Here is a 14,329-nt window from a genome sequence, read left to right on the forward strand (position 1 = left end):
CGTGTCTTCAACAAAGACATGTGCTTCATAATAATGCTGGACACATCAAGTGACTGCACTGTGTCTCCATATATATAATGCTCGAGAAGACATCCAGTAGTTTGGCAGTATCTTGCAGCATTTGACCATTCAGAAACTCTCTTTGATGGTGAACATTTCTCAGACATGCTCTGCTTAAGGACAGCAATGGCCCCATTCAGAGACAGTATCCAAATTAGCGTGTTGGAGAAGACATCCAATGCTGCAGCTGACCCCTCATATACTGTGTCTTCAATGACGGATGTTCCACAAAGACATACTGCCATTGGCCTGCAATGGCCCCAATCAGAGACTGTCTTCATACATCGTGTTGGAGAAGACATCCAGTGCTTGGGACGCATCATGCAGCAGCTTACCATTCAGAGACTGTGTCTTCAATGACGGATGTTCCACAAAGACATACTGGGCCATAGACCTGCAATGGCCCCAATCAGAGACTGTCTTCATACATCGTGTTGGAGAAGACATCCAGTGCTTGGGACGCATCATGCAGCAGTTGACCATTCAGAGAGTAAGTCTTCAATGACGGATGTTCCACAAAGACATACTGCCATTGGCCTGCAATGGCCCCAATCAGAGACTGTCTTCATACATCGTGTTGGAGAAGACATCCAGTGCTTGGGACGCATTATGCAGCAGTTGGCCACTCGGGGACTGTGTCTTCAATGACGGATGTTCCACAAAGACATACTGCCATAGGCCTACAATGGCCCCATTCAGAGACTGTCTTCATACATCGTGTTGGAGAAGACATCCAGTGCTTGGGACGCATCATGCTGCAGCTGACCACTCAGGGACTGTGTCTTCAATGACGGATGTTCCACAAAGACATACTGGGCCATTGGCCTGCAATGGCCCCAAGCAGAGACATTCTTCATACATCGTGTTGGAGAAGACATCCAGTGCTTGGGTCACATTGTGCAGCAGTTGATGTTATCATGGTGCATTGACATGGTCAGTATAAAAGAAGGGTTCCTGTAGTTATACATTGTCAAGTTCACAGAAGATTTCAACACCAGGGATCCTTTTATTTGTCGGTGATCAAGTGGAATCCCCGGCTAAACAGGCCAACCAGGACAAAGAAAAAGCAGGCTCCATGGTTAAGAAAATTGAAACAAAGACTACATCTGTTTCTTACTTTTATTTGAAATACATGAACAGACAAAACAGTTACAATTTTCGACCAAACTAGATAAAATAATGTCTGTTCAATTACACCACACCAGACTGTAAACCACCTAACATACAAGTCACAACTTTGTGCAGTGCTGTTACTGTAACCCCAGTCAGGAGCCATCAGGCCTTCCAGGTTGGCTGCACTTGCCTGTAATGGATGGGAGTGTACATATCATGACATGTAGAGTTCCAGGAGTGCCTGTAGACGCCCCATATTTGTCCCTTTCGGTATCATCATGATTGATCCAGGTTGTCTACAGTGTGCAAGGAAATCCAAATGGAGTTGCCAGTATATCCAATTGAAATATCCTGTTATTACAAATACAAACTCGCAGCAAAGGCAATGTCTTTCTTCAGTAGTGTTATTGCTGAAATTGGAACATAAAATAAATGTAAACCACACATGGATGCAAGCACAAATATACAATGCAGGTATATTATCAAGGACTAACAGATCAGATGCTGCACAGCAAAGACTGTTACTCTGGGCTATGCTCAACAATTCTCTTAGCATTTTCACATCTCCTTCAACCACACAGTCATAACATTCATCCATCATTTGCAACCAAATTAACACTTGTACAAGTCATTTACCAAGTCCAAGGAAACCAAGGTAGACATACCTTCCGAGAATTTATTCTCCAGTTCTGTGTTGCCAATGCCTTTTGCTGCCTGAACCATCTGTCTCAGGGACTCTTCCAACCGTCTCATACAACGAATGATACTACCTAAAATTATGGAAACAGTGTTAGATTAAGCATACCTGACCTATCAAGAGATGATCCATTTTCCTTCTACACTTTCATAGTTTCCTTACTCATCTGGGTCAAAGTGGGACTTTGGTCTCTACTCTACAGAATCAAATGAGGAAGAGTATGAAGTGTTGCGCTGATAACATTAACAGAAACATATGAAACAAATGACATCACCTTCAAAGACATCTGTCATTCTACACAGCTGTAAGAATGTGGCTCCTTTACACCAAGCATGGATGACATCCATCATATGAGGTTTGAAGGAATCCAGGTAGCTCTCTTCATCTTTCTCCAACTTAGCTTCATTGCTAACCCGCGCTATCCTCCTCGCCGTGTCCTGGAAATGAAATGTAACAAAGCTTTATTAAAACCACTGAAATGAAATTGTTAAGGTCTCATTAGGGCAAAATCACAACCAGACAAGACCTTTTTACCTCATAGACAGAAGACCTAAGAAGACTTCAAAACACCCTCACAGCTTACCCGCATAATCCTGAGAGGTCCAGATAACTCCTCCGTTAACTTGGGCATCTCATTAGCTTTTTCTCCAAAGACAAAACAGCTGAGTAGGGAACAGCACTGGGCTGGAGTGATATCATTGAAGACGCCATTGAAGAGAAGCTCAGTAGCAAGGAGCTCGTCACAACTGAAGGGTGAAGTAGAAGAATGTCATTAATAGAAACTTACGTGACCTCTCCAAGACAATCTGAAATACTGGTCCTAGACTATGACAACTTCCACTAAATTTCTGACAAAACAGATAATCCATTTGACCTGGGAACTACTGTACTTGATTGTGCCTGAGTTTGAATGCAAATGCAAATGCATTTTGTCTTTAATTCAAAATGGAAACCTTCAACATTAGTGAGGTTTCGCAACCACCCGTTTAGGCCCTACGACGACGTTTATCTATTGTGTGAGTTCACCCGAACAATAGATAAACGTCGTCGAAGGGCCTAACCGGGTGGTTGCGAAACCTCACTATTTATTATGTCTCCTACATGACCAGACAGCAGTCCTGTCCAAATTCCCTGAACATACCACAGTCCTATCACGTAAATTGGATACCAAACCTACCTGCTGATTTCACAAGCCACCCTGCCCTTCAACTCAATGACATCCTGGGCTGTAGCATACCCTAGCCGACGTAGCACCCGTTTCATACACTTGAGCTCATCCATATGGAGCAGGGATCGTTTCTTCTTCAGATCTTGCTTACTGGCTTTGATATCTTGACCAACCTGAAGAAAGCAATAAATCAATTGAATCAGTACAATGGATCTGTGCTTAATTGGCTGCTGATATACAGAAATTCCCCACATCGAATTTTACTCAAAAGAGCTACATCAAGTGACCAGATAAACCACAGGGCATCTTTGAAAATGAGACAGGTGAACCTACCTTCATTTTCTTCTGGTAGAGACTGTACAGCTCATCCAACTTGGGGTTTTTATGCAATGTATGAGAATACATACGGTGTTCAAATGCTTCAGTTTTCTGTAAAAGGAACATACATATACTGATCATAACACATAGAGTGGCATGCCAACATTATGATATAATGGTCAATTCGACGTTAAATAATGAATTCAACACCAATTCTTTTCATTGTCTCTTTTGTCATTAGTTGCCAAAATCTCTATGGTTTATAGCATACTTGTCAAGATGACCAAGCATTCGGCACCTACCCTAACTGATGTCTTTCTGATGTTTGGAAATCTCTTAGATTTCTCTGTCATGTACTTTGAAAGAGATAAATCGAAGAGCCTGAGAGATGACAACACCCATACAACCACTTACTTTGATAATATCCTTGAGACCTCTCTCTTTGATGTTCATGTCCTCAATGGGATCAAGTACAGGAAGAATACCATCAAACCTTTTCTTCACCTCCTGGATTGCCTTTAGAACACTCTGTCGGTTGTCAAGAGGCCGCAGATCTTGAGGGATGTACACACGAATCGTGCTGATGGCGGTGATGAGGCTCAGCATTATGGGAACAACCTGAAATTGTAAAGTACAAGGAGGGAAATGATGAATTCAAAACAGCTTACTGAAGCATTGAAAGTGTTCTGATACGACTCTGCATGTAAGAGACACAATGTTCAATTGCACAACACAATTTACTACCTCAACTTGATGATAGGTCAGTGACTACCACGGCCATGATATACGCACCTCACACTTTGACAGCAAGCAAGGGAATAATGTCCACTGGTACTTCCAATCCGGTACATGTATATGCATACATGTACAACTACAAGTTTATACTGACCTGCATTTCTCCTTTCTCTCCTGGTGGACATGGTTTGATGTTTGCTGTGTTACTGTTCCTCGCGCTCTCCTTTGTGAGGTGGAGCAAACATTCCACCACGTAGACTGCCTCAGTTTCATTAGGATTAGGATTGGGTGCCTGGTGAAACAGAACAGAAGAGATAACCAACCAGGAAGAGGACCTCATGACATCTTACGACCATCGTGTTGCAGTCAAGTAACTACAGCCGAACCTCTCCTGTGCAGAAACAGTTCCGAGTTTCTCCTCTGCCTTCAAGATATGTGTCAGTGGAGCACTCTTGAGAGTAACATACAATGCAGGTTTCCTCCTACACTAAAAGCTGCCCTCATGCTCAGCTTTCAATACAATACTTGTTTCACAAAATGAAGACATTTCTCCTGAAAGTACCACACACCTTACTCTGAGTTGCTTTCTTCTGGAAGTTTACCACAATACCCCAGTCAAAGTCATCTTCTCCATTCACCACCTGCAATAATGAGATGCCCATGGAACAAGCCATTACGGTTGGGTGTGGCCATACCACAATGATAGAAGTTCATCAATGAAGTGAAAAGGTTTGATGAGAAAACACATACAAACTACTGCTTAGTTCCAAACGGATTTATCAGATAAGTGACCTCAACCAAATTTTGCTCACCATTATTTGCTACGACTATTCAGATAGAGGGATCCATTTTTCTGTTTATACAAGGACCCAATATACACTTTGACAGCGTGGCTTTTTACACATAACTACAGCCTTCCAAGACTTACCTTGATCAAACGTCCTGGCTGCAGGAAAGGCAGCACATACTGAGGTTTGGTGAGATACCCCATCAGTTCTTTAGCCAGGTTATCGAGCTGCTGTCTAATCTTGTAGTAAGTACTGACTTGCTCTTCATTAGGTATCACCACACTGTTGTAATCATTCTCCAGCTTTTTTACCTCTGAAATGAATACAACACTTGATAATGAGGAGGTCCACTCGGATCATGAATGAGTGACGGTGAACCCTTCAGATGATAGTGAAGAGGCTGTATGATTCTACACCCTGATGACCACAAACTTACTCTCGAATAGTTCAGGAATGGCTGCATAATTCTGGAACTGGTAGAATGACTTCTCTAACATGTATTCAGGGTTGATCTCCTCCACTCTGAGCAGATTGAGCACCATGTTGTATGTCAAGTGGAAGGCACTGTTCAGGAAAGATGGTTGCCCCTAAAATTACAAACAGGGTTGAAGTAAAGCGATTATAACACACAATTTCTCAGAGGAACCAAATATCAGTCAACAATATCACGACTGTACTCAGATAGCACACTGAAGGCCAGTTCCCTAATGATTTGGCCCTGAGATCAGAGAATCACTGCAGTTTAGTTTTCACACTTTCCCAAATCCATAATATAACAAATACTATCAAACTGCCAAATCTACCTTGATGACTTGTTTTGCTGCTCCTGGACTCATCTTTTCATCCAGCATGAGGACAACGATACCTCGCTCGTCAATACCACGGCGACCAGCACGACCACTCATCTGGATGTACTCTCCAGAGGAAATCTGTCAATGAGAAATAGCCAGAAAAATGTCAGAGACAGACTAAAGGACAGCTAGCTACTTTGGCTCTACCCTGGCCATTTACTGTACTAGAGCGAAACAGTCAGAAAGACACAATGACAAGAAACCTTGAATTCAGTCATACAATGACACTGGCAAAATGACAAACACTTACCCATCTGAATTCTCGTCCATCGAACTTCCTTGCGGTCGTGAACAGCACTGTCCTGGCGGGCATGTTCAAACCCATGGCAAAGGTTTCAGTGGCAAACAGTGCCTTGATGAGGCCTTCAGCGAAGAGAATCTCAATGGTTTCCTTTAGGATTGGTAGTAAACCGGAATGATGGATGCCAATGCCTTTCTTTAGAAGTGGTAACACATGCTCAACCTGCAAGACGATGTGCAAGAAAACTTAAAGAGTACAAGTAAACTTGTGTTCTGGGAGATGGAACCAGCGTCTGATACAGTATCAATTCAAACTGAAATCATTCCAGAGTCTTTGCAGTCACTGACATGATCTTAAAAACAAGTTGCTTTCAGGATTCCTGGCTTTGTACAAACATTTTGAGTAAAACTACCACAGCATTTCTGATGAGACTCACCTGGGGTAGTTTTTTGTCTTCCTCTGATAAAGCATCCATGGCATTGTTGAAGACTTCCGACACTAAGACTTTTTCTTCATCTGAAATTAGAAAGCATTCTGTTAAGCTGATCCATGAAATGAACAGCGCTTAAAAGTCAAAATGACAAAAACAGAATGATTATTACACAATGATTATTAAACAAGCTGGAGTGATTGAAATCACGATAGCCAGAGCTCAGCCAGTAGACAGGTACCTGAATTCAAATCCAATTTCGACATCTGTAACGCGTATCCTTCACAATCCTTCCGACTGAAGCTGAACACAATCGTTGGTGCCATATTTCGTTCCATGATCATTTTGACTATTTTAAAACAACTTGATTCCCCTTTAGGGCCTCCTTTGCGTCCTCCTCTTGCACCCCCTTTTGAAGCCTCCTCTGCTTGGCTCAGACAGGCTATGGCTGTGTTGAAGTTGTCTTCACGGAATTCACCCTAGAAAGAAAAAATACAGTGGAAGTAACACCTGTAAAACACAATCAATTCATAGTTTTCTTTTACAATCATTGTTAGAGAAACTGCGTTGGTGATTATCATGCTTACATTTTCATCCACTACAAGGTGCAGGCCATCTCCTCCAGCAGGGTAAATGTAGTGCTGCAGTGGGGTAGGTCTGTATTCTGTGTAGACAACATGGCAGGGCTGGAAAAGATGAATGTTACGTATACTCTAGGGCATTGTAAGAAATCATACTTTAAACATTTCCAACTGTGTTGACTGCTCAATGGGCCATGCATTGAAAGCAATTTTTAGATCCAAACTCAATCAAAACATGTTAACTAATTAGTGTCACAACAAAGTAACATGTTTTTTAAAGGTATGTTATGAACTGCAGGTTTGACCCAAAAAACATAAATATAACTGCTCACATGTTTATGTAAGTAGCAGATCCACTCAGCAAACTGCCTGGCATTTGGAATGGTAGCAGAGAGGAACACATAGTGTACATTATCAGGCAGGAGGATGATGGTTTCTTCCCAGACAACACCACGCTCTGGAAGAGAAAACAATGATTTTCAAAATAGCTGCGCCTATTGGAGTCGCAAATATTGTAAAGCAACAGCGTGGGGGCCCATTTCAAACAAAAGAACATGTGGTATTGAAAAGCTTCCCAAGAGCTCCTGCCTATTAGCATCGTATTATACATCTCGTCAGTTCTTGAATACTTGTATATTGGTAAATTATGATTCTCATTTAACCTACCCTTATCTCTCATGTAGTGGATCTCATCAAACACAACCCAGGCAACCTCTTTCATGATCTCTGAACCTCGGTACAACATACTTCGCAAGATCTGGAGGAGATGACAACAAACAAGATTCAGTAAGAAAGTTGTTGTGATATAATGCCAACAAAGTTATGACAATGTGTAAGATAAAAGAAGCTACAACAGGGACTAACTTATCTGAATTCTTGTGGAATGTACAAACTTATCTAAGATTGAAAATGCCATCTTACCTCAGTGGTCATAACCAGACAACTCGCTGATGGGTTAATCGTAACATCACCAGTCATGAGACCCACGTCTTGAAACTCTTCAAACAGTTCTCTGTACTTCTGGTTGCTCAAAGCTTTTATAGGTGTTGTATAGATGACCCTCTGTTTGTCCCTCAATGACATTGCTATTGCATACCTGAAACACGCCAAAGCATAGGAAGACAGTCACTAAGTGTTTGCACTATTCCTCTAAAGACTATTTCTGTGGATTGTGAAAATGAGACCACTTACTTCATGTTTCTTGAGCCTAGTTGAGCCTAACATGACCTCTTTTGAGACGATAGATAATCTTTTCAATTACTGGGTTGCACAAACAGATGATTTCTAAGGACAGCAAAGGTTTTGGATGCCCCTTTCCTTGAACAGAAGGAAAGAGGACAGTTTCACTTGACTTACTCTGCAACCACTGTTTTTCCTGCTGAAGTATGAGCCGAAACAAGGACAGATTGGTTGTTCTCAAGGCAGAGCAAAGCTTCCTTTTGAAATGGATCTAGAATGAATGGATATTCCTTTGCAGGTGTTGTTGAGGGCAGTGCAAGTGGTACATATTCATCACCAGGGTATATAGCAACCTAGGGAAAAAATATACAATAACCTTTATTGTGCAACAATATCATGATATAATAGAAGAGAACAGAGCTGATTATTCAATCTTCTGGCTGAATTAACATCGAGATGCATGCTCCAATGGCTTCGACATTTGGCATAATCAGTCATACATGCACCTAATGTTTTAATAAGGAGGTTAGAGGTCTCAGTTCTTAACAGACACAACATACCTCATGTGTACAACTCTCTACAGTATCAACCGTATGGACTTGAATCCTGGGAAGGACCTCTGACGCACTGTCAAGGTAAAAGAAACAAATCAGGGTTAGCTTTCAACATATTCAGACTCTGATTTAGAAAAAACGATTGTTAATAGTACTACTTTCAAAATGAAAACTGAAAGAGGATACACATTTCTATCTTTCAAATTAAAATCTGATAGGATGGGATGTCCAGATAATGATGTAGAGTACCTTAGATCTTCCTCTACTGTCACTTTAATCTTTTTGGATTGAGGAGATGCATCTTCTAACTCCACAACATCTGCCGCAGCAGCAGTGCTCCGTTTCTTCAGCAGCTCACTGGCCCTGAATATAGTAATAATAATAGAACATGAAACATGCCAGACTGTGGATAGTTGGAGAAAATAGCTGCACACAGCCGTAAATCACTATGTTCTGAGTGTGAGTATGGTGAGAAGGCCTATCACAGGTTAAGGATTACGTCCTAAGGATTAATCTGATAGATAGATAGATTAGAACAAGCGCGCACAAGTGACGACAGGATCAGGATTGACGATTGAGAAATAACAGCGAGAAAACTTAGTCCTATACCCATTTCGACAATGCCTAGTTGTGGTAGCCACAGGCACGTGGTCATCATAAGATCATCACACTCTCTCCCAATTGAGTGTCCGGAAATAGATATACCAGAAGACTCATCGGACAACCGAAACAGAAAAGTATTTTCCCCAAAAGGAACAGCTAGACAGATTATACTTGCTTTGATTTTTTACAAGGGCCACCTTTGCCTTGCTCTTTATCACTCGGCTGGTCACTAGATGCATCTTTAGAATCTGAAGAGGATTTTTGATCGAAAACATTGAACAATTCATCCCCAAAAGGATCTTCATCGGCCATGCTTTTTAATCGGAAATACTTGAGCGACGTGTTTTGGAGACGAGCGAAACTAAGATTTTACATCGCCTCCAGGACTTATAAAATTTAACGTGGGAAAAATGTACATCGCAATACACTACATTGTTTTTACCTGGCGTGCAAGTTGAAAATTATTTCGGGCGGGAATGACGTCAATGGCGGGATATTAGAAAATAAGTCCACGACACAAATTTCTCTTTATTCCAAGTTTAGAGGTTGGTATTTTAGTTTTATCACCAGCCTGTTTGTAAGGTTATGTATTTTTTTATCGCATACCGTATTGTGAACCATTTAGTTGCAACTCTATCTCTCCAGAAAAAGCAAAAACGGCTTATTTCATTTTCGTGACATCTCTTGTTGTACATCACTACACTACGGAGTACGGTACATGCATGTGTCACTACTTTGCATGCGATGTGGGGGGAATGCTCCATTCTTTTTGACAAAGACATGGGAGCCTCATCATTTTAAAAAGAAAATCAACATTAGTAATGTTAATATATAATTTTCCAGGTGTGTCCAAAGACCATTCACAATATGGTGCAGAGAAGAAGCCAGAAACGTAAAGTTGCTGAAGATGACAACATCAGGACGACAGCTTCAGAGAATCGTGTGGCAAATGGTGATCCCCTTTTGTCACCCCCAAGTCAAAAGAGCAACATGGCAGTGTTTGACTTCAAGTCTCCTTCAAGTGAGCCATCGATTGATGACAGCTCTTCAACAATTTCAAGTGTTTCATTTTATAAAACAAGCAAGACTCAGCCTATGAAGAACTTTTTAACTGCAACTGAAAACACCGCAAGGGATGATAAGTCATATGGCGAAACACCGAGTAAAAGGTTAAAGCCATCGTATCTGTCTAATGAAGTGATTTCTAGTCTTACAAAATCAAATTTAGGCCTTGTTCCACGGTCTGCTAAAACTCCTAACACTAGGTCTTCGAAAGGTGTAAAAGATTGGAGTCCTATGCGTGCAGATGATGTCATTCATGCGTCAACTCCTGGGGATAGAAAGAAGTCGCCTGGTCTGACCAATATCAATGACATTGTCTCTGCTGTCACTTCGGACTCTCCTGTCAGAAAGGTCGGGTCAGACACAAGTGACAGCGAAAATGATGAGAATCTAGCAGAAGTTGCAATGAAGCTAACAAGGAAGGAATTGTTCTGCGCACGCTCTCCCGCTGGCAAATATTCAAGCAAGTTCTACTCAAAAATACTGTCTCCGAAGACAAGGTCACCAAGGAAAAGGACTAGTTTCACTCCTGATGTCATTTCTGGAAAACGTTTCTTTAAACATCGAAAGTGCTTGTCTGAAAGCAAGGATGGGAAGAGGGCTAGTGTCAGTGTTGGGAGAGGGTTTGATCTAAAGTTCACTCCACACGGACGGAAGCAGAATGATTCGAAAAAGAAACAACGGAAAGGCACCTCTGTCGGAAAAGCACCAAGAACATCCAGGTTTAGCAAATTAGAATTTACATCTGACAGTACCAAAAGTGGTGAGGAGATCGTACGCATAAACTGTACTGGTGAAAGTTGTTGGGAAGGTCCACTTCCTCCAACAGAGCCTTCTGCTGAAGTTTCTGAGGCCAATAAGAGCGTCAATGGTGAGAATCTGTCTGAAAACAATGAGTCTGTGAGTGCTTCACCACATCTGTCAGAGAGTGAGCATGTTAGTCAGTATTCAATGGACCTTTTCTCCAGCAATGCCTCAAGCAAGTCTGGTAACCCTATTGACCTGATTCTGGAAGGATTTGGCTTCGATGAGGAAGATGCTGAGTGTTCTGTTTCATCTCCTATGGCAACGGAAGAAGACACCACTCAGGAGGTTTCTGACCAAGTGAGCGATGTGAAATCTGCAACAACTGTAGAGGTGGATGATGGGTGGAGCACCCAGTCTGTGGCTTCCTCATCTGATCAGTCTGTATCAAGCACTGCCCATTCTGGCAATGGTAAGTTACAAGATGCTATCACTGTAAAACATGTCTAAGATGAATCAGAAGTGCAAGGTGTTGTAAAAAATTGACAAGAAATGACATCATTTGGTGCTGTGTTAACTTGTATGATTGATGATTGAACCTGATTTGTCAAACTCTCTTTTAGAAGGATGTTTTACCTATTCACAATGTTTGTGCTCATTAGAATTGAACTTGACCATTCATGTTTATTTTGCGGCTCAAGATCTTGTGGATGGCACACCAAGTCAAAAGAAACTATTCCCTGTCTTCACGAGAAGCCCTAAGCAGTCGCCAAAAGAGCAGGGGTAAGTATGTGTTGGGATTGCTGTGGCCGTGCACACAAGAAAAGTCTACACTCATGTTCATAGTAGTGTTGGCACCACTAACATTGTATGACAGAAAATGAAACTGGTAGAATGTTGGTAACTTTTTGGAGCACTGAAGATTTGTTGATTCAGAAACCTCCTCCAAATTTGATTCTCATTTTGTGATTGCATTTCCAGGAAATCAAGTTCAGTGAAAGGATCGAGCACATCACCTCGCAGTGTGAAAAACCGACTGAGAGATATTAAAGCTGGTTTGGAGCAGTATTCACTGGTAAGGAAACAAGAATATCATTGTTGTGAAAAGTGTGAAGAAATTTTAATGGGTTTAGAGTTGAAATTTTAGTGAGTTCCCGTTTACTTCCCAAATCACCAAAAATAAAAGAGCCACGAATATTACCCTGTATACAGGGGTCATGTTTGTCACCTGCAGCATTAAATTCTTGTTCTCCAGGATTTTGGACAGAAGGGGTTAGGAACGACCCAGTGTGGAACATGTGGGATGGTCTATTCCATGAAAGAACCAACCGATGAGGCTCATCATTCAAAGTTTCACCAAAGAATGCTGACAGCACTGAAGTTCCCGGTAAGATTATGAAACTGTTATGTGTAGAGATGAGTTAATGACCAGGTACTGGTATTCGCTGTAAGAACTTTGTATAATCTTATCTAAGCAGGGTGAATTCTAATGCACATTGGCCAAATTAGTGACCGAGTTTGTTCCCAATGCAATGTACAATGGGATAATTCACCCACTCTGGTAAAAAAATTGGTTACAAGTTTTATAGGGAAAGTTTAGAATCAAACATGTAGGCTTCACAAGCCTTTCAAATTGTACCTATAGGGTCTGTTGCACTTACGAGTTATAATGATAGTATTCTGTTTTGTTTTTCTTCAGAAAATCAAGGAAAAGAGTGTTGTTCAGGAGTTCCCAAACGGCAGTTGTATCATTCAGATTTCCCCTGACGACGACAAGACTACTCAGAAAAAGGTAAGTTTGTAATCTTACAAAATGTTGTTATTACCTACCAAATGGTCCGACATTGGAAACGACCCATCTTCTGGTCAATCAACATGTTTTTTCCATCATTACAGGTGGATGCCATCATGGCATTGGTGGATGAAGACCTTGGCTTTCTAGAAGTTGTCAAGAGAGAAATGGATCACAAAAAGGTATGAATGCACACTCTACCCCAGCTGTCCTGCAATTGCACCTCTGCTGCAAATGATGATGTTTTTGTACGTGTGCACATGATAGGCTTTTTAAAGTTTGCTACTGATCAGTTAAGTTGTTTTGTTTATGAATGTTGATACTTCATTTGTTGTGTTCTTTTGCAGACGTTCCTGTATATATCCGAACAAAAGAGAGTGATCGGGTGCTGTGTGGCTGAGGCAATAACCCAGGCCTACCCCGTTCTAGCGGACAGCCAGCGGAGCACCCAGTTGACTGACCCTGAGCAGCAGAGGGCCTGGTGCTGCAGTACCAAGAGTGTCTCGGCCAAGTGTGGGGTCAGCCGGATCTGGGTGTTCAGGAATGAAAGGAGGAAGGGAATAGCAACACAGTTGTTGGACTGTGTGAGGTGAGTGTTTGATTGGGGAGGCTGTTTTGTCAACACCTTGAATCTGTCTATGCTGGATACCAGCATGATTGCAAACTAGACAGAGAGTTTATTGTGAATTCCCTGGTCAGCTCGAGTGTGTAGATTTTGAACCATGTCCCAGGCCGAGAGAAAAAACTACTTTGTCAGAATTAACTTTGTGGGTATGTGAGATACAGTCACAGCAGAAAAAAAGAAAATGCAACTTGGCAATTCATTTCTTCTTCCCTATCTTGCAGGTACTGTTTCTTCCTCGGTAGCCCTCTAGAGAAGTCTGAACTTGCCTTCACAGACCCGACACCAGATGGGAGAGGATTTGCTACAAACTTCAGCGGAGTTCCACATTTCTTGGTTTATAAATAGATGGACTGGTGTAGAATGACAATTGAACTCAGATCGCCGTATTGTTGTAAATATAAGATTTTAGGACTGGAGCATCAGTATCTGTAGAGGTGCCAATTTGTAAGTTTTAGCATACTCTAATTGTTGCCAAGCTATAGACTTCTGTACGGGTCATTGTGTAAGTTAATAGATGATGGAGTACTGATACTGAGCTTGTGAAATGTGCTGTTTAGTTGTCTTTTGGCTGAATAATTAAAGGGAAACTAGAAAATATCGTGTTGTTGTCTTCTTTATTACTGTAAACCCCTTTGATATCACAGCCTGAATGTTTGCAAAAATGTCCCTCTGCAGATTTTGCTTCCATTTCTGTTAACGGGTGCATTTTCCAGTGATAAAACCATCGAATTGAACATTTGTGCGCCCCTTAAGTTTGTGATTGTACCCCCTCTTGAAATATAAGACTT

General features: G+C 41.5%; 2 protein-coding genes across 2 annotated transcripts; one reads left to right on the forward strand and one right to left on the reverse strand.

Moving 5' to 3' along the window:
* Positions 1 to 1,165: 1,165 nt before the first annotated feature.
* LOC135486715 (exosome RNA helicase MTR4-like) lies at positions 1,166 to 9,631 on the reverse strand. The gene is made up of 23 exons (XM_064769775.1): positions 9,494 to 9,631; positions 8,965 to 9,078; positions 8,722 to 8,788; positions 8,339 to 8,514; positions 7,904 to 8,078; positions 7,649 to 7,739; positions 7,315 to 7,439; positions 6,989 to 7,087; positions 6,643 to 6,880; positions 6,408 to 6,487; positions 5,981 to 6,193; positions 5,683 to 5,808; positions 5,316 to 5,466; positions 5,020 to 5,192; positions 4,661 to 4,732; positions 4,246 to 4,383; positions 3,771 to 3,974; positions 3,372 to 3,467; positions 3,048 to 3,211; positions 2,454 to 2,616; positions 2,145 to 2,307; positions 1,839 to 1,943; positions 1,166 to 1,583 (listed from the first exon to the last, which is right to left on the reverse strand). The coding sequence occupies exons 1-23, from the start codon at positions 9,628 to 9,630 to the stop codon at positions 1,531 to 1,533; spliced, it is 3,123 nt and encodes a 1,040-aa protein (XP_064625845.1). The 5' UTR covers position 9,631; the 3' UTR covers positions 1,166 to 1,530.
* A 167-nt stretch (positions 9,632 to 9,798) lies between these two features.
* LOC135486582 (uncharacterized) lies at positions 9,799 to 14,117 on the forward strand. The gene is made up of 9 exons (XM_064769498.1): positions 9,799 to 9,863; positions 10,162 to 11,596; positions 11,826 to 11,907; positions 12,106 to 12,199; positions 12,380 to 12,511; positions 12,824 to 12,916; positions 13,021 to 13,098; positions 13,264 to 13,505; positions 13,763 to 14,117. The coding sequence occupies exons 2-9, from the start codon at positions 10,186 to 10,188 to the stop codon at positions 13,884 to 13,886; spliced, it is 2,256 nt and encodes a 751-aa protein (XP_064625568.1). The 5' UTR covers positions 9,799 to 9,863; positions 10,162 to 10,185; the 3' UTR covers positions 13,887 to 14,117.
* The last annotated feature ends 212 nt before the right edge of the window (positions 14,118 to 14,329 follow it).

Source organism: Lineus longissimus, chromosome 4, assembly GCF_910592395.1.
Source record: "Lineus longissimus chromosome 4, tnLinLong1.2, whole genome shotgun sequence".
Lineage (NCBI taxonomy): Eukaryota > Metazoa > Nemertea > Pilidiophora > Heteronemertea > Lineidae > Lineus > Lineus longissimus.